This window comes from Varanus komodoensis, unplaced genomic scaffold (assembly GCF_004798865.1).
Source record: "Varanus komodoensis strain SLA01 unplaced genomic scaffold, ASM479886v1 scaffold74, whole genome shotgun sequence".
NCBI classification, from domain to species: domain Eukaryota; kingdom Metazoa; phylum Chordata; class Lepidosauria; order Squamata; family Varanidae; genus Varanus; species Varanus komodoensis.
Window position 1 is genome coordinate 1,178,286 of NW_025336401.1, and position 22,888 is coordinate 1,201,173.

The 22,888-nt window shown below is 55.0% G+C and overlaps 1 protein-coding gene across 4 annotated transcripts in view; it reads left to right on the forward strand.

Moving 5' to 3' along the window:
* The window catches only part of DLG3 (discs large MAGUK scaffold protein 3), a 37,002-nt gene that overhangs the window by 11,400 nt on the left and 2,714 nt on the right, over window positions 1-22,888 (forward strand). Inside the window, exons 2-11 of one of the 4 annotated variants that reach the window (XM_044452756.1) lie at window positions 13,725-13,839; window positions 15,807-15,983; window positions 16,330-16,405; window positions 17,080-17,179; window positions 19,832-19,873; window positions 20,303-20,353; window positions 20,486-20,587; window positions 20,856-21,028; window positions 21,443-21,552; window positions 22,186-22,277. In XM_044452756.1, coding sequence (XP_044308691.1) covers window positions 13,769-13,839; window positions 15,807-15,983; window positions 16,330-16,405; window positions 17,080-17,179; window positions 19,832-19,873; window positions 20,303-20,353; window positions 20,486-20,587; window positions 20,856-21,028; window positions 21,443-21,552; window positions 22,186-22,277 — 994 coding nt within the window. In that variant the 5' untranslated portion in view covers window positions 13,725-13,768. Of the gene's footprint in view, window positions 1-13,424; window positions 13,840-15,806; window positions 15,984-16,329; window positions 16,406-17,079; window positions 17,180-19,044; window positions 19,091-19,831; window positions 19,874-20,302; window positions 20,354-20,485; window positions 20,588-20,855; window positions 21,029-21,442; window positions 21,553-22,185; window positions 22,278-22,888 lie in introns of those variants that run through there. The other 3 variants (XM_044452755.1, XM_044452753.1, XM_044452754.1) reach the window with 3 other exon arrangements.

The window sequence follows — 22,888 nt, forward strand, 5'->3', positions numbered from 1 at the left end:
GGGCGCGGGTCCGCCGGCCGCCGCGCCCGCCTCGGCCCCGCTTCCCGGGCCGGGGCGCGTGCGCAGGCGCTCCCTCCGGCTCTGCGTGCTGAGGGGCCGGCCGCGGTCCGCTGGAGCGCCGCGGCTGCCGGGCGGCGCAGGGCGGGGAGGCGTGGCGGGGCGAGGCTCGTCTCCGTGCGAGCGCCGCGGCCGCCCCGCCCTCCTCGAGGAGCCGATCCGGCCCGTGCCGGCGTCTCCGCTCATGCGCCCCGCACAACAGCCCTGCGAGGTGGGCTGCTGGGTGAGGGCGCCCCCAAGACGCCCCCAGAGCCGCGCGGCTCATGGCTGAGGTGGGTGCTGCATCCCCGGGCCTCCTCGCCCGAGCTGCCCCGAGAAAAGGGAGGGCTGCTCCGTGCAGTGCATAGCCGAGTTCTTCGCACTAGTTGCTGCAAGATGTAGTGGCGCCCAGCGCTTCGGGTGGCTGTAAGAGGGGGCGAGGCCGTCCGTGGCCGCTGGTCCTGATGGCAATGTGCCACCCCCCAGTTCAGAACCACGATGCCTGTGCATCCCTGCTGCTGGGGAGCATGGGCAGGGCGGCACCGTTGCGCGCATGACCTGCTTGTGGGTGTCCCTTTTGGGCAGTACAGGTTGACCACCCTGTGAGCCAGAGCACCGGATGGGATGATGGTCTCTTGGTTTGGAGGAGCGGCAGAACTTTTCTTGGGCTCGAAAATCATCGATTTTCAGTGCCTTGATCTGAATTGTAGTGAGTGGAGGGATGTGGAGGAGGAGGCATTTGATTCAGGACAGATCAAAGAAAGGACTTCCTCACCCGGTGCAGAGTTCAGCTATGGAGTCCACCTCCACAAGGTGTAACAGCAGCTCCCAGTGTGGATGGCTTTGGAAGGAGACCGGGCAGATTCAGGGAGGAAGAGGAAGAGAAGGCTGTCAGTGGCAACTCGTCCTGAAGACCACATGCTGCCTCCAAATGCACAGGCCCCACAAATGCATTTGCTCCTCGGTGGGAGCTGCTGTTAGGCTCCCGCTCCTCTTAAGGCATCTCCCAGGCAGCTGTGTGAGCAGGATCCTGCACTGGATAGTCCTTTGTTCGATCGGGCTGTAGTGTTATCCTTACAGTACTTGGTGGGGTGCTGCCCGGGAGTACTAATAATCGATGTGATTATTGGAGATTAGCCTTGCCGCATGGTGACACGTGTGCCTGCCTCTCTGGCCTGGCCTGCATGTGGTTCTCTGGTCGCTTTCCAAATCCCTGCTTGGGACACCTGCAGTCGCCTGTGATGCGGTGAAGGAAAGAAGGTTTCCAGGGGCTTGTCAGACCAGCAGATGTGGTGGTCTAAGAGCTGCTCTCAGAGTGGAGACCAATAGCAGTGGGAACATTTACTCTTTGCATGGGTTCTGTTAGCACGGAGTTGGCTTTGGAAGCTAATGTTCCAAGCTAATGTTTGGAAGTAGTGCCCAGCACCTGAATTGTCCTGCGTCCAGTTCGAGCCGTGCAATGCCCGTAAAGGCAAAGGGAACAGCTGTTCCCGACTTGTGCATTGGGAAGGAGTGCTAAGATCCAGTGGCGGGAATGTGGTCAGCCAGTCCTGGGAGTTTTTGTGCCGTTTTAATCGTCTTCCAGTGGTGGTGTTGGTGGTGGCTGCAGTGCAGCCCGTCTTGGTGGGAATTGGTGGCTATTCAGTAGTTCTGGGAAACGTTTGGTTACGAAACTCTCAGGAACTGGCTACGAATGAGGATATGAGGTGTGTTTAATCAGAGCTTTGGAGAGAGCAGCACATTCTGGGGTGAAAGGTTGCCTGGTTTGTGGTGAGTTGGTGTTACACACCTTGAGAGAGACCTGAGTGAGTGGCTAAAAGAGAAGGGTGTCCCGTGGGTACAGACCTGAACCTGTGCTTGGTGGCTTTGAGGGAAATGTTACTCCAAGCGACGTTAATTCAGTGCAGCTTTAAAGGTAGCAAATATTGGGCCCGGTCGCATCCTGAAGCAGGGCAGCCAGCTGTTCTAGGCTGTGTGGCATCTGCCTGGGTAATCCAGAGGTGGTCTGGGGAAGAACCCGGACTGGTCGGCGGAACCGTCTTTTGGCCCTCCGTGTTACTGGCCAGGCTGTATTCAGTTATCCACTGAAGTATTCAGCGGTTTAAACATTCCCACAGAAGGTTTTACCTGGTAGCAGCCTCACTTGCGTCCTCACAGGTGTCTTCCTGTCACCTTTTTATGTAAATTTCTCTGTCGGAAGCCTTCCTGTACACTGTTCTTCAGTCATTTTCCAAGCCCCTTCTGACTTTTACACCTCCTTTGAGGGAAGGGTGTGGAAGAAACTGCAAGAGCAACAGGTACACCTGGTAAGGGAGGTACATCTGAGAAGCCGCACAGGGAAGTGGCTCCAACCACAGCCCTTGCTTACTTTTGTGTAGCTCGTGGTGTCAGTGCAGAAAGGGAAGTTGGTTTGCACTCCTGTATTTCAGGTTCCGTTTGCAAGGTGAGCTTTCGCCAAGTAACCTGAGCCACCGTGTGGGTTGGGCACTTTGTTCAGCAAAAATGGAGTTTGAGATTTAACAGCAGCTGCTAGCTAAATATCAGAAATGCCACTGGGCTTTGCAGTGCATGACCTTATTAAACGGTGTAACAGGCAGAAATGACAGTTCCATTAGGACTTAGGCTCAGTCTGGAATGGGACCCTGTTATTTTTAATGTCACACTGAAGAGAAAAGTGCCAGAAGCTTCTGAAAAAAGCCAGCAATATCTGAAGGGCTTCAAGGTTATGCAGTTCTTAAGTGACAGTCTTGCCAGCGTGGGCTGCTTGGGCTAGTGAGATTCTGTCAAAAATGCAGGACCTCAGCAGGGCCGTTGATGCAGGGGACAGAGTTCTGAGCTTGCGGGATTGCGCGTTACTTCAAGGGAGACAGGTTTTGTGGCTGAGGGCTAGCTTGGGCAGTTATATCAAAGCTTCTGCTTGAAAAGGAGACGTTCTGAATGTCTGCCTCCTATATTACGTTGTGTTGTGTTTCTAGGGCAGTGTAGAATGCCAGTGCTGCTGTAAGCACTCGAATTAAAAATAATAGGATAACAGACGGGAGCGTGGAAAGCGGCTTTATACTGAGTCAGACCTTGGTCTGTTTAGCCCACTCTTCTTGACGCTGACTGTCAGCAGTTGTTCAGGGTCTTGGGCAGAACTTTTTCCTAGCCTCACTTGGAGATTGACGTGGGACCTTCTGGATGCAAAGCATCTGCAATGTCATTGTTTCTGAGATTGTGGGGAACCAGAAAGGGGAAAAAGTTGGATATTTCCCTGGCGTTGTCCATCCTGTTGCTTGGCTGTTCCCATGTGGAGTGAAGCCTGCTGGTCCCTTTTAGCGGCTGGTCCAACTTGTCGCCATCGTGTGCCCGCAGAGCCTAATTTGAGTGGTTTCAAACCCCCCCCCCCCGCCCCGCATGCTTTTTGTGGCCTTCTGTTTGCCATAATGAAGGTTTAATAAAGGCTTTGATATAGATGTTTTAAGATTAAAACAATCCAAGACACAACAGTGGAGGTAATAGACGGCACCCAACCAATTAAAAAAGTCAGCAACTGACCAGCTTACATACCAAAGGCCTGCCAGAGTAAAAATGCCTTTGTTTGGCTGTGGACGTGGGAGCCAGCTTCGCCACCCTCAGCAGGGAGTTCCAGGCCTGGGAGCGGCAACGCAGAAGCCCTGGCTCAGATGCCCAGCGAGGGTGCCCCAACGGCAGTGGGTCTGAAAGACAGCTCCCATTACAGATGGTGATCCTTCAGTTAGACTCTTCCCAAGTTATATGGGGCGGCTTAAATAGGGCCCAAGAGCAGGCCAATAGCCGGTGACGCTCTGAGGCCCGGAGTCCCTTGCTCCCTGTAACTGGACACAGAGGCTTCCCGGCTGGAGGCTGCAGTTCTGGAAGTCAGCGGTTTCTTTGGGAAGAAGCATTGTTCTTTGTTGCTGTCGCAGCAAACTGTGTGAGTTCTGCCTTTGGAGAAAGGAGTCAGGATTTAGGTCCATGGAGGTGGGTAAGCGTTTCGTGTGCTGTCACCGGGATGGCGTGCCGTTTCTCACTCGCATGCTTCCTCAGGCCTGTTGCAGGACTTGCAGCTGCAATGGTAGCAGCTGCCGAAAGGAAGATGGGATTAGTCCTTCCGGTCAGAATGAACCTTGCCACCAGCCTGAACTAGCTGACTAGCACAGCAGTTTTTGTGGGGGGCTGGTCCTTGTGGCGCAGGAGCTTGCAGCTTGGAGTTCAGCCTCATGCTGGAGCTTTGCAGCCAGTTAGAGGTTAATATGGCAACTGCTTCTGTTAATAGCTGGGCTTGCCATAGAAACAAATCTCGTAGGAGAGTGGAGGCTGGGCTTGTGCGAGCATAAAACCATGCGGGATTGGATTGAAAGCCATTAGCGTCTTGCTCAAAGAAATGTTGGGGTGAAGAGGGAGGCAGCAGTCCTGCAATCTCTGGGCTGGGGAGTCTGAGGCTTTGAAGGCCCAGGAAGGACTCGGGATGCTGGCAGAGAGGGGCTGCACCCAGAAGAGAGGCACCCAGGCGTATTCCGAACTTTCAAAGCCATGAAGACGCTTGTTAAGCCGGGAGCAACAGGCTAGTCTTGCTGTCCATGAAATCACTAGATAAGTAATGTGTTTACCTCCCATTAGGAAGTCGCTGTGCCCTTCCTTTGCCTTCTTTACCCTAGGCCACGTTGTTCGGGAGGCTTAATGGTCTCCCTCTGCCAGGGTTCTAGCACCTACGCTAAAAGCAACAACACCATTTGCTAATCTTTTTCAGGCTGGTGATATTATGTGTAAAGTACAGCAGGACCCCTGTATCTGCAGGAATAGGGCCTGAGCCCCCCAACATATTTGTTAACACTATGTACTGTACTAGACATTTCTTTTTTTCAAAATATCACATATAAAAGATTCGTACTCACTGTATATCCTGGCAACCTCGCATACATTCTTATTCTTTCCCTGTTGAACTGAGGATCTTCGCTTAAAGGAAGCACTGTACGACTTCTCTTTCAGACTGTGTTCAGCCGCAGTCAAGTAAAAGCAGAGAAACTGAACCACCTGTTGCAGAGGTCCTGCTGTCTAATGGAAAGGGTTACTAGGGAAGTACAAAGGTATAAACAAACTTTCCCACCTACCCAACATTGCTTCTGACTCTCCGACCTACAGGAGGTCATCCTGGCCCAAAATGTCTGCAGAAGCTGCCCGCAGATTGTAGACAGGTAAATGTTAGGTCATAGGTGCGCAGGGAGCTCTGATCACGCAGCACGGCACATCAGGTGTGGCTTGCCTTGGTTCCTGAGCCCAGCAACATAGGCCTTAGCAACATCTGGCTGGATGACTGGGTTCACATGACATGCTCAGCCACCTGGTTTCAGAGCCACAGTGGCTTACATGGCTTCTCTTCCCCGTGCATGGTTGCCCTGTGGCTTTGAAGACCATGGCTGGCTGCAGTCCAGCACAGCCTGGACACACACAGGCAGAATTGCTTCACGGTCATTTTGCTGACCTGCTGGAAATGTCGGGGTGGAACCTGGGATCTTCTGCTTGCAAAGAAATGAAGTACTGAAAGGAAGAAAAATAAGAATACCAAGGCATCTCACATAACATAGACATTCCTAACCTGCAAATTCTTAAAGAGGTCAAAAAATTCTATCTTTCTGTCAATTAGTACTTTATTGAGGCTCGCAGAAAAGATAATTATAGTTCTCTAAACCCACAATTTTTCCAATCACTCTGAATCAATTATAAATCATCAACAATATTTTTACAAGCTTCCTTTTGTTCTATATTAATTAAATTGCACATGATAGAATTTCCATTTATCATAAAATTGTTCAGTTGGTCTACTGTTTACATAATTAGTTAATTTCGCCATCACTGCATACTCAGCCAACTTATTTTTCCAGTCTTCTGTTGCTGGACATTCTGCCGTTTTCCATTTAGACGCAATTGTAATTCTTGCTGCAGTTGTATAGTTAAATAAGTCCAACACAGTCCTTTTCCAGGTCTCTGAAATTATATTCAAAAGCATATTCTTAGGGCTCATAGGAAAATTAATTTTAAAAGCTTTTTGTATTTCCGCATGTATCAGCTTCCAAAATCTTTAAATTTTATCACAAGTCCACCACATATGGAAGAAAGTCCCATCCACTTTTTTACATTTCCAACATTTTCCATTATAATTCTTGTCCATTTTTCTATATCTTCTTACTTTTCTATATCTTCATACCTTTTGAGTCTATCGTACCTTTCCCTGATTAGATTTCCTCTTTCAATCCAATTGGTAATAAACAAGCCATTCTGCATTTTTCTCTTAATCTTTTAGTTCTTGTCGAGACTTAACTCATCCTTGTTGATCAGTCATATCCCTGTAAGTTGTAAGATTGTTTTTTTGTTGAATACTTTCCATATGTTTCAACTGGGGACATCAAAGGAGAAATCAGAGGGCTAATTCTTCTTATAGAACACCAAATTTTCATTACATCCTCTCGTAGTACATGATTGTTGTTTGATGTCAGGACCTCTTTAACTACTCTTTGGCCCATAAGTAATTGTAGCTTTTGAGGCAAAAGGCTTGCAAGGTTGTAGGCTTGTCTTGTAGCACATCGGAGCGAGGGAGAATGTAATGAGTTCAGGATTATCCCTGATGGTGTTGCCTTTTGGCCGAGACCAAGTTAGTGGCAAGCTAAACAAGGCTGTTACTACTGGCCCACGAGGCTGAGAGCCCCTTCTGCTCAGAAATTCTGGCTCTTACCATTCCATAGGTTGCTTTATGTTCTCAAGCGGTTAGCTCGCATTGGAATATCCCTGCAATGTCCTCCCGCTCGCTGCCAGTGCTGCTACCCCTGGATCCCAGAACATTCAATGGACGGAGATTGCTTCCTGCCACTGGCAGTCTTGGGTTTGTGAAAGTGGAAACTCGACTCTGGGAGCTTATTGGGACTTTCCAAACAGTGGAGTCCCTGCTGAGCTCCTGCTGTAGGACTTTGGGAAAGGTTCTGTCGAGAAAGGATGCGTGCCCATCCTGCTACTCCGAAAAAATGGGATGTTTCAGAACAGGGAGTCTTGTCTCATGTCAGAGCAGATTAAGAGAATAACCTAACCTCCAGTTTATGGTTCTGCTTACTCTGCTTTATCCACCAGCTAAGGTACCACTGGACACAGTTCTGATGATGTGATCGAGCTGGGACAAAATGCCTGCCAGGTCTGTGGCGTGCAGCCACTGAAATGTTTGTTCAGCGACTGAAAAGCCTGACAGTCAATTATTATTCTCTTAGATTCTGTGACAGAACTTTACAGCCCTGCATGGTCAACAAGAAGCTAATGAGGATAAATCCATCTAATGATAAAGGAACCATGCTTAGCCGAATGGAGTGATACTGATATTTCCACATTTGGGTCATGTTGGGCAAGCATCTCTACTTCTTTAAATGTTTGCAACTTTTCCTGTAGTCGTGCTATTTATGACTGTTGTACATGCTATTTATTTCATTTATTTGTTTGGAACACTTATTTGCTCATTCTTTTAGAAGCTGACTCAGCCGTACTATATTGTTTCCCATTCTATAGCAGAAAACATGATTTGTTGTCGCTATGTGTCATCAAGTTACCTCTGACTCACGGAGACCCTGTCAGGGAGTGTCCAGTCCTTGACGCCCGTCTCAGCTCTTGTGAACCTGAGGCTGTGGCCTCTTTGTGGAATCAGTCCATCTCGTAACGGGGCTTCCTCTGCTTCTGGCTTGAACTTTGCCTAGCGTGATTGTTTCCTCCAGGGAGCCTTGCCTTCTCATAATGTGGCTGAAGCATGCCAGCTTCATTTCTGTCATTTTTGCTTTCAGAGGACGTTCTGGGCTTGGTTTGATCTAGTACCCCTTCTTTGTCCTCCTGTCGGTTCAAAGGCATCCACAAAACTGCAACACCGTGTTTTGAATGCCTCAGTTTTTCTTCACTGTCCAGCTTTGACATCCGTATGTAGTGATCAGGAATATAATAACATATTCTCCGTCAGTTTTCCCTCCATGTTCCTCTTATCCTAATCCAGCTTTCCTTATGATGTATTCCATATACAGACTGAAAAGAGAGGTTGGTCAAGCACGCCCTTGCCTGGTAGCTTTGCTTATAGGAAACCATTCAGTTGCCCCGTATCCTGTCCTAGGATACGGGAGTTTCTTGGATATGATGCAGGTTGCTCATTGGGACAATCAACTGCTAAGCACCCCCATTTCTTGCAGGAGCATCCGTGGCTCCTTGTGATCCTCACAGGCAAGCCTTCCTACTGAAATTCTTTGGCGCACTCCAATAGCTGGGGAAGATTTGTGATAAGCATAAACTATAAGAACATACCATTTCCTACAGAAAATGAGGTCTTATTAGTAGTGGTTAGGAGGTTAGGCTAGGACTGAGGAGACCCAGGCGCAAGCCATGACGCTAACGAGGGGAGCTTGGACCAGTTTGCCTCTCGGCCATGCGGAATCTCAGGGTTGTTGTGAAAAGATAGGAAGACTCTGGACACTGCCATCAGTTCCTTAGAGGAAGCCGACACAAATGCTGCCAGGAAATAAAGCTGCCAGGAAATATCAACTGGGACCATATGGGCAAAGAAGCCAGCTAATTCTAAAAATAACTTCCAGTTGCACAGACCAGTGAATGCGTATCTAGGGCAGGCTTCCTCAGCCTGGCAGCCTCCAACTCAGCGCTCCAACGGTTAGGCATGCTGGCTGGGGCTCTCGGCAGTTGAAGTCACAAATATCGGCCAGGCACCAGCTTTCTTGAAGGCAGAACTAGGGTCAGAAGACTCAGAAGAATCTGAAGGTCTCTGATAAATTCTGCAATTGCTACATAAGAAATTATTGCAAACACTTAGTATGCAACACTATTATTGGATTTATATCTAATAATCTAATTAGATGTATATCTAATAATATGTTATATTTATAGAGAGCTTTTGCTCTGGGTGGTATCGAAATGGAATAATCATAAAAAAATTAAAATCCCACCTTTTTCCCTATGGAACTCAGAGCGGTTAAAGTTACATCACTGCTCTCCTGCTCCCAGTCTTATCCCCACAACAGCGCTGTGACTGGCCCAAAGTCACCCTCTTGCATAGTTAAAAACTATGTTTAGCGGGTTCTTCTACAACTCAGAGATGTGAGGGCCGCATGCACAGAGGCCAAAGAGGAGGGGTGGGGAAGCCTCCCCCCCCCCATTTTAAAGAAGCGCACTTCCTTGCACTGGGTAAATGCATCCAGAGACTCAGCTGGAGTTTTAAAGTGCTTAGCAAGAACTGGCTGGAGTTCCTCTTCTTTTCTTTGTGCAGTGAAGCCTAGAAAAAAGCAGCCTCAGGCTTGTACCTTTGCATAAGGCTTGTATTGCCTGTGCGAGAGGTTTACCGATAAGGTTGATAGTGAGTTGGCGTTGTTATTTATATTAGGTATATATTTTATTTTTCTATTTATATCCTGCCTTTTTCCTGCAAAGGGCTCAAGGCAGCTTACATCTCCTCCTCCATCTTCTCCCCACAACAACAACCCTGTGAGGTAGGTTGGGCTGAGAGTCTGTGACCGGCCCAAAGTCACCCAGTTGGCTCCATGGCTGAGCGGGGACTCGAACCCGGATCCTCTGAGTCCCAGTCCCAGGCTCTTCACCACTGCGCCACACTGACTCTCTTCCTTCTTAAATTTATATGGCCATTACCTGCTTCCATCCCAGTGGCTCAGAAGCAAATAACAAAATACAGCAGAAAAGTGTTCCCTTTAGCACAGCAAATAAAACCAAAACCTAAGATCTCAGAATATTCCCTACATGCGTTTGCCATATAATTCTCAAATAATTTAGGTGAAAGATGGGCTGACTTGCTGGAATTCAAGGGTTTAACTCTTTAAGAAGACGAAGAGTTCTCCCAAATCTCAGCATGGCGAAAAGGTGCGTATGTGAGGGCTAAGCAATCACACAGCTCCGTATGCGATGGCTCCTTTTGTGTGGTCTGAGCTTGCTTTTTCTGCGTTCTCTCCCCTTCTCCTTTGTCTGCTCTGTCAGGCGCTGGTGATGACTGACGGCACATGAGCCTATTCTTTTATTTAGCTTGCAGCATCTTAGCGTGTGTGTGTGTGATAGCCAGCCACAGTTGCAGCACGTTTTATGTGCGCACATGGTACAGGGAAGAATCTGCTTTTTACTGGCTGCTTTTTCAATGAAAATACTATTTTTACCTTCCATTGATTTGATCTTTTTCTTCGAACTGTAATTGGAAATACAAAAATGACATTATGCTTATTGTTTCAATCGTTTAAGCTAAAGTTGGTGAAATCATTTTGCATCTGCGAAGGCAAGAAGCTTTGTTAAACAACAAAACAGTGTTCTTACGTGGCATTAAGCCTCTCGGGAGCTGATGTTCTAAGTAAATGCCAAGTAATGGCCGTGCTCCGAATGAATAGTAAATATTTGACAGTGCTAATTGGTTAGCAGCCTCATGCACACTCTGGATCATCCTTTCCCAACCTTGTGCCTTCCAGACTGAAACACCCAGAATTCCCAGTCAGTGGCCCTGGGAAATCCGGGAGTTGTGCTCTGAATGCCACCAGGTTGGGGAAGGCTGCTCTGGAAGAACGGTCCCAGAGGGAAGAAGCAAGTGGTCATGGAGTCATGTGGTCAAGCGCTAGGGAGGGCAGGGTCCAGTGGCCATCTTGGAAAGGTGGGAGGTGGCTGATGAAATCTGGACCCTCTTGCCTGAGGATGTGCCAGGGAGAGAACTCGTGTTCCTGAACAGCAGCTTCTCTTGTGATGTTAAAGATGAACTTGTTCTTGTTTGCACATGAAACCGGTGCTAGGGCAGGACTGTAGGGTCAGTCAACTTGCCGTGTTCTGTGCTGTAACTTTAATTCGGATGCCTTAATCTCATCCAAACTTTTGTGTTTACATATTGGCACAGTTTTGGTCTGTTCCTGCTTGCAGTCAGCATTGTTGATTTGGCTCTGTGCGTCATCCCTTGGTTCAGTTTGCTCTTTGTTTAAAAGATCCGTAACCCTCATGTTAGAGCAAATCTCCTAGGTGCCACTGCCTGGTCTTCTCAAACTTGTAGAGGGCCAGTGTCTGGGATGCTGCAAGTAGCACGATGCCAGTGTGATCAGTCAGCTCTTCCCCCCTGTGTTCAAGGAACGTTTGAACCAGACTCTGCAGGCGTTCATTAAAACCTGTGGGCTCTACGGCTTGTGGGCCAGTAGCACATCTTCCTAATGGAACAGGTGCAGCTAGGAATGCTTTGTCGAGTGTGCGCTGTGTTTTGGGCCTCCATGCAGCTTCACAAGCTAGCTTTGATGGGCATGTGCCTTCGGGGGCAACAGCACACCGGCTAAAAGTAGGGTGAACTGGCTGTGAGGATTGCCGTACCAGTAAATTGGCCCATGGATTATTTGACTGCAGCCGGATATTCCAGGAAGGCCCCGTGTGGACGGCAGCAGCCGGCCTCCTATTCCATTATGGCATCTAATTTTTTGGCAGGGGTGTCCTGAGGCTGTGGGGGCAGGCCTTGCCACATGGCTGCTCCTGGGGATTTGGAAGTGGCTGGGCAACACCCCAAAAAGCTGGTCCGCAGGTCGTCACTCCGCCGCGCGCCTGTCGCATCTGTGGCTCGAGGCCGCGCCACTTCCTGCAGCCCACTTTGCTCCGGGTCCGTCGGGCGGCACAGGGCAGCAGGCCCTTCTTTTAAAGTATGCTTTGACCACACTCGGCAGGTGGTTCCTTTGGGGCAGAAGTTGTGCGCAGAGGAGCTGTCGCATCGGTCAGCAAGAGGGATGCTCTTCCAAATGTCTCACCAGCCTCGGAGAAGCGGTTGACACGGCTGGAGTCTGTCCCCTTTGGCAGCTGAAAGACTGAGAGGGCAGCTCCCACTGGAGGGCGAACGCACTCTTCGCATGAGAGGGGGATGGCGCCTGGCCGCGGCGCCTCCAGTATTGGGGTGTCCTTCAAATGGAGGCTCCCGTGGATGGTTGTTCTGCCTTTGCAAAATGTTTTAAGTGGTTTATGTAACCCCCCTTGCAAGGACTTAACTCCCTGAAAGACAGTATATAAATACTGAGATAGAATGAATAAATGCATGGATAAAAATGTATGTCACAGTAAATATATTATGTTGTGCCACAAGACTAGCATTTTTCTGAATACCCTTTCCACAACAGATTTGTGTAGCTGGCTTTCCTGTGTAAAGGCTCGGAAAATCTGATTCAGTGTCTCACCTTCACAAAGTACTTGTTCTGTTCAGGGGGAGAAAAAAGCTGGAAAAATGTCTTGTTCTTCCATCCAGACCTTTGCGTACACCTGAAGGTCACGTTGCATCTGAAGGACAGGGGAGGAATTTCAGGTAGTGAAAGAACTTGCATGATGTGGCAGATGGAGCCAGGATGTGGCACGCTGCATCTAGATACCTTTCAACGAGAGGTTCAGCTTCTGCGATTATCAGGGAGTGTGAGCAGGTGTTATTCTTGGCAGGGAAGGGACTGAGTGTGATGCGCCTTTTGCCAGCCGAGCCGCTGAGGTTGCCCCTCCCTCGGCCCGGGCGTTCTTCCTGGAAGGTGGAGGATGGAGCTGCCCAGTGGATGCTGGAGCACAACGCTGGTTTGGAAGCAGAAGCAGAAGCAGGAGGGCGTTCCTTTGCATGAGGAAAACCAGCTGCTCATGGTTAACGTAGGGAAGGGTCTTTCTCCTGGAATCCCGACGACGTGCCTTTCTTACATGTGGAGTACAGATGAGGGTATCTGCTTCTATTCGTGCATACAGTAGCTCTGCTGCTTCTCTGCTGAACCCGCATTTTGAGGTTTTGGGGAAACGGCGCCATTGTGTTGGCGGGAAGAGGGCAATATGAATTGGCAAGAGACTGTGAGGGAGAAGTTGCTCACAACCCGTGGAGGCTGAGTGCCCCCGGGTGAATTCCTGCAGGAGGACTGCGAATCTTTCTTTCTTTCTTTCTTTCTTTTTTTAAGCCAAGATACTTGAACATTTATTTGCACCGGATACCCAAGTGTGTGAAATTTGGCTCATGCTGAATCCACGGCGAGCCGCCCATGGACGCAGCCGTGCGGGTGGGGCTTGCTTGTCTTCCCCCACTGCTGCTCCGGCTGCAGGCAGGGCAGAAAGTTTTGAATCGGGAGGGTAGCTGCAGTGCTCGGGGGATTTCCATTGGGATGTGTTTGTTTTTCCAGCTTTCTCTGCTCATCCTATCATGTTAAATTAATCCTCCGCCAATGAAGGCACTCCTCCTGGCGACTCTCTTCTAGCCTGCTCTTGTCAGGTGCCGGCTACTGAGCAGAGCGGCCTGCCTGTTCCTGCCGGGGGCTGAGGCCCGGCTTGGTGCAGGGCTCAGCAAAGCTGCCCTGGGGAGATTGGCCCCTTGCCCGGGGGCCGAGTCCCTGGAATCTGGTCCCTGCCAGCTGCTGCTTTAATGCCTTCCCGCGCATCGCCCTTCTTGGGGAGGAGTGTGCGGCCCTGCTGAGGTGGCACGTCCATGCCAGGCCTGGTCCTCTGCCGGGCACTGGGAGCTGACAGCAAGCGCCTGGTCTCCCAAGCTGGGCCTTTTGACGGTCCAGGGGAAGGTGGCTCGTCGGTCCCGTCTGGATGAAACGCATGACGCTCCTTCGCCTTAACCGAACGGGCAACCTAGATGGAGAGGTGAATTACATGCCGGTTCCCTCCCTGAATGAATCGCCACGGTTTGCTTGCAGAATACAGCCGCTTTGAGTCTAAGATTCATGATCTCAGAGAGCAGATGATGAACAGCAGCATGAGCTCGGGATCCGGGTCGCTTCGGACGAGCGAAAAGCGGTCCCTCTACGTCCGGTAAGTGGAACGGCCGTTCTTTTGTGCAGGCAGACACATGGGCGTTCGCGGGAGCCGTCTGAGCCGCTCTCGAAAGAGCTGCGGGTGGGCGAGCAAGGCGCACCTGAGCTGCAGCGGATGCTCGGCTCCCCTGCCCGGCTTGGGGCGCACGGTGCCTCCACGGACGGCCTCTCCTTTGCCTGGAAAAGGTGGGCAAGCGCTTAGTCAGAGTATTGCCCTGAGCTTCTGAACTGGGCTGATGAGCCGGTGTGAGAAGGTCCAGTGCGTGGCCCGCAGGGAAGAGGTGTGAGCCCACAAACTGGTGACTGTCCGGGGATCCGGACCGCGGCCTCTCATTGCCCCACACCGCCGGGTATGGATGGAAACGGTGGCGCAGAAGTTCTGGGTGGCCACCACTTTCCCAGCCCAGGCAAGGTGGCAGAAGCAGGCCCACCCTTTCACCCTTCGACTGCACGCTGATGGAGAGTGTGTGTTTTATTTATTGGCGATATTTGTATAGGGCTAAAATACATTCCTAAGCAGTACGCACACATTCAGAATGCGGTTGAAAACACAGTGGTCCAGCTTGAGTGCCAGTTGCAGTGGTGTTGAGCACCAGCCGGCTTTGTGACCGAAAGCTGCAGGCCCGTCGAAGAGCGGGGGCTTAACTGGCTCGGCCGTTGTGGCCGTTGGTCCGTGTGCTCCGAGTGCCCCTCCCTCACCTCATCCACATACATTTTAATTGCAGATCGCCGACGCACGAGGGATTTCTCCTTGTTAGGTGTTCGCCTGCCTTGCATAACTCCGGCTCGCTCTTGTGGCTGAGACGGCGTCTTGCAAGGCCTCGCGCGCCTGGGAGGGGAGGCCCAGCCCTTCCGGGTGGAGTAGTTTCGAGCACAGTTTGACTGAAACTGTTGGACTGGGCTGCTGTGCCGCAGGTAGTGGTGATCACAAGCCTCGTTGCACAGGTTTGTCCTTCGTGATCGGGCCTTGACAGAGGTCCTGACCTTGGCGTTGTGTCCAGAAGGGGAATGGAGTCCCTAAGTCTGACCTGGACACTTCTTTTGGGAGCGCGCCCAAGATCCTATAAGGACAGCCGCATGTGGCGATTGCTTTCATAAACAGAACTGAGTCTGCCCCCTCTGGTGGCAAAACATGCAGTTCCTGGAATGACAACACCCCACGATGTCTGAACTAACTTTGTTGACTGTGCTATAGGTAGTTTGGGGCCTAAGACTGGGTGAAAAGTCCTTCGGGGCATTCAGCTTGCAGAATATGGAGCTGCTAAAGCTGCCGAGGCCTCCGATTGCTCCTCCGTACACCTTGGCTCCATCAGCAGCAGGAGGCGTGTGGCAGGACCTCGGCTCGATGGGCCGCCGGTGTGCGTCAGCCGCTCGTGTGAACAGGGGGCTGTTCGGGAGGCCTTCAGATGTGCCGTGCCTTGCACGTGCGGTGTGGGCCGGAGGGAAGTGCCGCTTGCCATTGTTGCCGGGCGTGGGGCCTCTTGCTCCCTGTTCCCTCCGGCTTATCCAGGGAAGGGATTTAAGGCTAACTGGAGGAGCCAGAAGGGAGCCCTTTCCTGCGGCCGGTGCCACATCCCAGGCGGCTCTGCCACTTTCCTGAATTGGAGGACTTAACTCGTTGCTAACTGCTTTTCTGCCATAGCCTGTTGCTCTCCTGCTGAACCAGAAAAGTTGGTTAGTGGAAGAGTGCGCAGTGCGTTTTATGTGATCTGTGGGTGTGTTCCAAGGCGTCCGGTTAGAGGAGTTGTGTGTGAATGCGAGCTTATCCGAAGCAACGATGGAACCCCCGTGGAGGGCTTGCCCAAGCGAAGAGCCAGAGCTCAGTGGCAGAACTTATGATCGTTGGGCAGGACTGGGAAAGGCCTCCACCGGAGACCCCAGAAAACCAGTTCCAGGCCGTCCGGAGCAGGTCCAGCCCGGCAGAAGGCAGCTTGCTGCAGTCCCGGCATCCTTCCTCTCCTGCAGGGCCCTCTTCGACTACGACCGAGCGCGAGACAGTTGCTTGCCCAGCCAGGGACTCAGCTTCTCCTACGGCGACATCCTGCACGTCACCAACGCCTCAGACGATGAGTGGTGGCAGGCAAGGCTGGTGACGCCGCGCGGGGAGAGTGAGCAGATTGGCGTCATCCCCAGCAAGAAGAGGTGAGCGCCTGCCCCGGCCGTGACGCGGCAGCTTCCTGGGCAGGCCTGGGAGGGGGGCAGCGCTCGCCGCAGCTCTCGCCGGGCTCTCCACCCTGGGCAAGGGAAGTGCCCCCCCCCCCCCGGGAGGGTCTCCGCTGGGGCCGGTGTCCCAGCAAGCGCCCACCAGAGGCTCGGGCGGGCAGGCTTCCGGCTCGGTGCCGCCATTTCCTTAGGAAGCGCCCGCCAGCAGAAGCCACTCTCTCCGCGAGGCAGGAGAGCAGGTCTCAGGGAGCAGGTGCAAAAAGCGGGGCGGGACTGAAGCCGCGCTGGACCGCTGGGCTCTCTCTCTTTTTCTTGGCATGATCAGAGTGGAAAAGAAGGAGAGGGCGCGGTTGAAAACGGTGAAATTCCATGCCCGGACTGGGATGATCGAGTCCAATCGGGTGAGTGCTGGCTGGAGGGGTGGGGGCAGCCTGGACGCGTGGGGACTCGTGAGGCCACATCGGAGACGGAAGCCTCTCCCCTCCTCACCGAGCGCCCTTCTTTCCCGTTCTGGGGCAAGTGGCACGGCGAGGCCTCCCGGGCGTTGTCGCTGGAGCGGCTGCGGAGGGCTGTCCACACGAGGGGATCCGGGGGCTCGCATTTTCCTTGGCAGCAGCTCCCTTGCACCCGTGCCTCCCAGCCGTGGCGGCCCCCTGGCCGCAGCTCCTCCCCCGCAGCACAGGAAGCGCTGCCATGTTGTGGCCGGGCCGCGATGCGCCGGAGCGGCTGAGAGCTGGCGGAAGGAGTGGGGACTGCCGGAGAGGGGGCCTCGTGGCCGCGCGACTTCTGGTGGCCTGTGGGGCGGGCCGGGGGCGCCTTTGTTGCTCTGGATGTGCGGACCAGCTAGTCATCTCCCACCATCCCTGCACCCCATTTTTCTCTGCGCTCAGCCTCCTCTTGCGTTCCCATCCGTGTGTGACTTCCATGATTTCATTTGCGGGGCAGCTTCCCTGGCACGGATCACCATTGTCTGTTCCTTTTAATTTTTCTTGCATGCTTTAAACACCATTGTTTGTTCTTTTTGTTTCTGTTTTTTGTTTCTTTTCTGCCCCTCCTTCCATCTTCACCTTCACAGTCGATCAAAACGAAACGTAAAAAGAGTTTCCGCCTCTCCCGAAAATTCCCATTTTACAAGAGCAAAGAGAACATGGCGCAGGAGAGCAGCGGACAGGAACGTAAGTAGCACCTGCCCTGCTCAGAGTCTGGCGTGGGAGGCCCCTGCGGCCACCGCGAGAAGCAGCCTGCTGCCTCCCGGAGGGGCCCTCCCAGCACCCACGGCCTGGAGGCCTTGCCGGATCTGCGTGGCAGCGAGCCCCGTGTCGCCCAGCTGAGCCCGGGCCTTTGCAGCCGTGCTCCCCAGGACTCCGGGCTGCCCTTCGCAGGGCTAGTTGCAGTTGGCTCGGCTGTGCCGAGGCGACACGAGCCGACCGGTGCCCCGTCCCTCAAGGCACGCCGAAGCAGGCCCGGTGATGAGCGCCACGGTTCCAGGAGAGTCCCCTGGCTTCTCCCTCCGCCCCCAGTCGGTGCCGCCGCCTTCCCTCTGCCGCCTCTGTGTTAGTTTTGCTTCTAGACCACCCCTGTGTTAGTCACGCTTCCAGAGCACCCTTGTAAACGCTGCCTTTGGTGTGGGGGTCTTCCGGGCTCCGGACTGCTCCGCCTCTTCCTAGTTTCCCAGCATCTGCTCAGCATTCTGCCTTCTCTGCTCTTGTGGCCTGAAGCTGACCTTCCGAAGAGCCCCGCCCCGTCCGTGTCACCAGAGCCACGGGTGAAAATGCAGGGCCCACTGTGTGTGCAGGGTGTGGAATGAGTTGGGCGAGGATGCGCGCCAGCATAACCCACCTGGCTTGCGGCACCTGCTGCTGCGGTCTCCTGCCCTGGCGGTGGCGCTCGCAGGCCCGCCTCCCATGCGCGGCCTCACGGGGAAGACGCAGGCAATGCTGTCTGCTGGGAGCGGCCGCAGCACCGCCGACGGAGCACGTCTGCCTTTGTGCGGCACCTGGCGTGTGGTGCGCCGCAGCCTGGCTGGGGCCGTGCCTGAGCCTCCAAGTCTTCTCTCGCCTTCTGCTGAGGCAGACTGCTTGTGCAGCCCAGGGCTGCCTGCTCCTGATGCGCAGGGCCTTTCTGGTGACTGCCTCCCCCCTGCTCTCTGATCCTGTGCGGTGGAAACCCCAGGGGCTGGGCGTGTGCCGTGCCACAGGGGTACCATCCTTCTCCTGTCGCCACTGGCAGCGTGCAGGACAAACCGCGGCTGGGGTGCACGAGTGAACAGGGGCCGGTAGCGGATGCAAAGCGTTTCGCGGAGCAGAGCCCGTGGAGCTGGGCCTTTCCCTGGCCCACACGTTCCGCAGTGGGCGCCGCCTCCTGGTGGCTGCCGTTGGCAGTGAGCCAGAGGCCCACGTGGGCAGGCCCACGGAGGGGAACGGGCCAGGCCTGGTCCTCTGTGGCCAGTGCAGCCTGGGCCTCGAGGCCAGTTGCTGGAGGGCTGCGCCTCTTGGTACAAGTTGCCTCTTGACTTCCTAAGACAGATAGTTTCAGAAGAACAATCCTGCCTGTTGTTTTGACCCCTGAACTGCTCGGCCTGATGTGTGAAAAGCGTGGGGTTTTGTCCTCAGCCTTTCTGCAGGCAGCTGGGGACGGCGGCGCTCCCTGGGACCAGTGGCCCTGCCGGAATGGGTCTTTTCCTGAGGTGCACACACACTAGGCTCCCCAAACGGAACACCGGTCCCAGAAAGACCTGCAGGCACCCTTCTGCGGGAACGAGCCAGGGTGCGGAGGTGCCTCGGGAGGTGGCCGAGCACAGGCGCCGGAAAGCCATCCGGAGGCCCCCGAGGGTCTGCAGAGGCTCTTGGCAGGAACGGGTCCAGAGCTTTAACTTCACTTGCTGTTGCAGTTCTCAGCCATTCTGCACTCCTGTCACTAATGCTCTCCTGGCTCTGTCTCTCCTCCCCACTCCTCCTCCTCCTCCTCCTCCTCCTCCTCTCTCTCTCTCTCTCTCTCCTCTCCCTTCTCCTCCTCCCCCTTCTGGCTGGCTGTGAATCAGGACTTCCCTGGGTTAAGTGACGATTATTATGGCGCAAAGAACCTGAGTAAGTCGACTCTCCCTGCACATGTTCACTGTTCGTCGCTGGCATGCGTGTGCCTGGGAACGAGCGTGTGGTGTGCTTGACGTGGCCACGCGTCCCGCGAGCCCAGCCCAAGTGCGGCCACCTTGCAGCGCCACACCGGCCGGCTCCGGGTCGGGAGGCCAGCTGGCTGCCCACACGCGGCGCAGAGGCCCACGCTGGAAGAGCCAGGGCCTCGTGCGGCCTGGGACCCGGAAGGCGAGCTAGGACCCCTCCCGCCCGCCCGCCTCGCGCGAGGCCTTGAGCTCTGCCCTGTTGCCGCTTCAGGCAAGCCCCTCCTCCCTGGCACTGGCCAGCTGGGGAGACTTCGCCCCACAGCCTCTTGCCTCGCCCTGCGTGTGCTGCCAGCCCCCCCCCCTCCTCTGTACCGCTCCTCTCCTGCTCCGTCGTTCTCAGCGGCAGGCCTGCATCCGAGGGAAGTGCCAGAGGGAGCCGGCTGGGAGCAGGCTGCCGGCTGTGCTGCAGCCCTGCGTCCACCTGCTGGAGATGAGCAGTCGAGGGAGGCAGGGCGTCCTGCTGGGATCCCACTCGGGCCGGAAATCCCGTGCCAGAATGTCCACTGGGAACACACATGCTAGTGCGCCCGCCTGGCGCGACTTGCCTCTCTCCCCGCAACCCCCGGTTCTCGTGGCCGTCAGTGTTTGGCGACTGTCTTTTCCTGTCCCATCTGCACGCACTGACTCGGGGCCTCTTTCTCGGTTACAGAAGGTGTGACATCGAACACCAGTGACAGCGAGAGCAGCTCCAGTAAGTGCCTCCTGCGTTGGCATCCAGCCCCCAAGATCCTCTGCCCGCCCTGCTTCCCCGCGTCGGAGAGCACCGCCGGCGGGAGCGACACATGTCAGGCCTTCGTGGCCGGCGCTGGCGCTGGCGCAGGCACTCCGGGCCCTCCTGGTGCTCCTCCGCCTCCCCAGGCGACCGGCCGCGCTGCGGTCGCAAGCACCTGGAGGGCCCCAGGCTGGGGAGGGCTGCTGCATGTGTCCTTTTGCCTCCGGGCTGGAGAGGACACCCTCGGTTCCGTGCCCCAGAGCTGCTCGCACCGGGGGGCTGCTCCTTCTGGCCCCCACAGAGAAGCGTCTTCTGCCGAGGGCACATGTGCTGTGCTTTCCTCGCCCGGGGCGTGAGGCATGGCGGCTCTCGAGGACGGGCTGACCCTTTCCTCTCCGCTTCTTTCAGAAGGACAAGAAGATACGATTCTGTCCTACGAACCTGTGACGCGGCAAGAGAGTAAGTGCGGAAGGAGGAGGTTGCCTTCCCACGGGGGGCGCGGTCCCGGGGCGCTGGCGTGCTGTGCGGGTTGGAGCTGCGGAGCTGGCCTGAAGAGGGTTCTAAGGCGCTCGCTTGTGGCTTTCCTTGCAGTTCACTACGCGAGGCCGGTGATCATCCTGGGACCCATGAAAGACCGGATCAACGACGACCTCATCTCGGAGTTCCCACACAAATTTGGCTCCTGTGTGCCACGTACGTGCAGCCCCCTGGTCTGCGGGTCCCAAGACACCCGAGTGGGGAGGGGCAGCCAGCGGGCCAGGTGCTCTGGCCCGGCTGAGCGGTGGCTGCAGGCCCCGGTGCTCTTCGGGTGCCTGAGCCAGAACGGCGTGAGGCGGCCGCTTAGCTGCAAGTCCTGCAGTGCCAGGGTCGGCGCTGCTTCCCCGCGTGTGGGGAGAGCTCTGTGTGCAGAGGAGCACGGTGCTCTCAGGGCAGTAGAAGGAGCTGACATGTTTTCTTCCAGACACCACCAGGCCCCGGCGTGAGAATGAGGTGGACGGGCAGGATTACCACTTCATGGTGTCCCGGGAGCAAATGGAGAAAGACATCCAAGACAACAAGTTCATCGAAGCTGGGCAGTTCAACGACAATCTCTACGGAACCAGCATTCAGTCTGTGCGGGCCGTGGCGGAGCGGGTGAGTTGCCGTGCCGTGCTCCCGGATGCCAGTGGGGCAGTGGCCCCTTGGGAGGGAGTTGCATCGCCGGTGCCCACGCCTGGGGCAGGAGCCCTTCGGGCCAGACTCCGGGTTGTTGTGGGGTTGCGCTTCTGTGGAAGCGGAGGAGGAGGCCCTTTCTGGAACGGCGCCCAGGCTCTGGAGCAGCGATCTAGACCAGCCCAACACGCCTGCCACCTTTGAGGGCCTTACTAGACGGGGCTTAGGGCTTGGTTTCGAGGGTTCGCACTGAATCTCGCCGGCCGGCTGGCTGGCCGGCCACGGGGTGTGAGGTCTGTCAGCCCCATCACTTGTGGCCTTGCTGATGCAGCTGTTGGGGGAGAGGTGGTCCGGCGTATCGAAAGGGCTGTGCAAAGGCGCCCTGTTTTCTTCCAGGGGAAGCACTGCATTCTTGATGTGTCTGGCAATGCGATCAAGAGGCTACAGCAAGCGCAGCTGTACCCCGTCGCAATTTTCATCAAGCCAAAATCCATTGAAGCGCTCATGTGAGTGGTGTGGGGGCCGGGGATGCTGGTTGGCCTTGTTTGCCACCCTTGTGGCCGGCCAGGGCAAGAGGAGGCACTCGCTCGCAGGGTGAAGAAGGCCTGCAGGATTCCTGCTGGCCCCAGGGAGCGAGGGGGCTGGGGCTGGGGCTGGGGCTGGGGCTGGGGCTGGGGCTGGGGCTGGGGCTGGGGCTGGGGGAAGGACCCTGCTCCCATCATTCTCCTCTGGCCCTTGCGGAGCGAGAGGGCTGGACCAGGTCAGGGGCTGCTGCCTGCCTTCCCCTTGGAGTGCAGACACGGCTCTAGCAGCCCTGATAGAACTGCCTTAGGAAGGGCAGCCTTTGAGTTTCCTCATTGGGTAGCCAGACTCTGCTGAAAACGGAGGACCTGGAGACTCCCAGCTGGAAAGGGCAATGGCCAGCGAAATGGCTCGTGCCCGTGCCAGATGCAGCTCTTTGGCTCGAGCACTGGGGCGGACACGGGGGGGGAGGGGAGTGGCTGGGAGTAGAGCCCTGGGGTTTCACTGAGGGCCTGCCAACAGAGCTGTGACTGCTCCCAGACCGTGGTCAGAGGTATGCGTGGTCTTGGGTCGGCTCCAGTGCATTTCTGCTGAGGGGGTGCTGTTTGCTCTTGCAGGGAGCTGAACCGGAGGCAGACATACGAGCAAGCAAACAAGGTGTTTGACAAAGCCATGAAACTGGAGCAGGAGTTTGGAGAGTATTTTACAGGTGAGAGCGTGCCTGGGCTTGTCTTCGCCTGGTGGTGTGCGGGACCACCGTACACCTCCATTCCGTTGTGGGGCATGCAAAGGAATCGAACGACTCGCTTTGCTCCCTCGCCAAGGGGAGGGCTGGAGAAGAGGGTACCTCTGTTCACGGAGGATCTTAAGACGCTGATGCTTCAAGCACATTTTGGAGGAACGCAGGTTGGTTCTGTCGAGCATGTGGCATAATTGGATTATGGAAAACACGAGCAGAGTGAAGGGAAGAATCCACCTGCAGGCCGGCTGGCTCCCTCCCTTCGGCAGGCGATGGCTTTCCCTAGCCAGCGCTGGCTAGAAGCGTCTGAGCCGTGGAATGGGTGTTGCAGCAGAGGGGCGGCACTGATGGCCCTGCCCGGCTGTGGGAAGCAGTCCTGGGGGACCGCCCCACCGGACACAGGGTAGCACCTGGCTCTGAGCCAAGGCACGCCGTTGCTCCGCAGTTCCTGGCAGTGGCACAGGTGTTTCGCTGGCTGGATTTAACCAGGGTGCCTTTGGGAAAGGGGGCAGGTAATGCAAGGCCAAATGCAGCTGGGGGTTTGCTGCTCCTGAGGTGGACTGGCTTGAAGAGCACTTTTG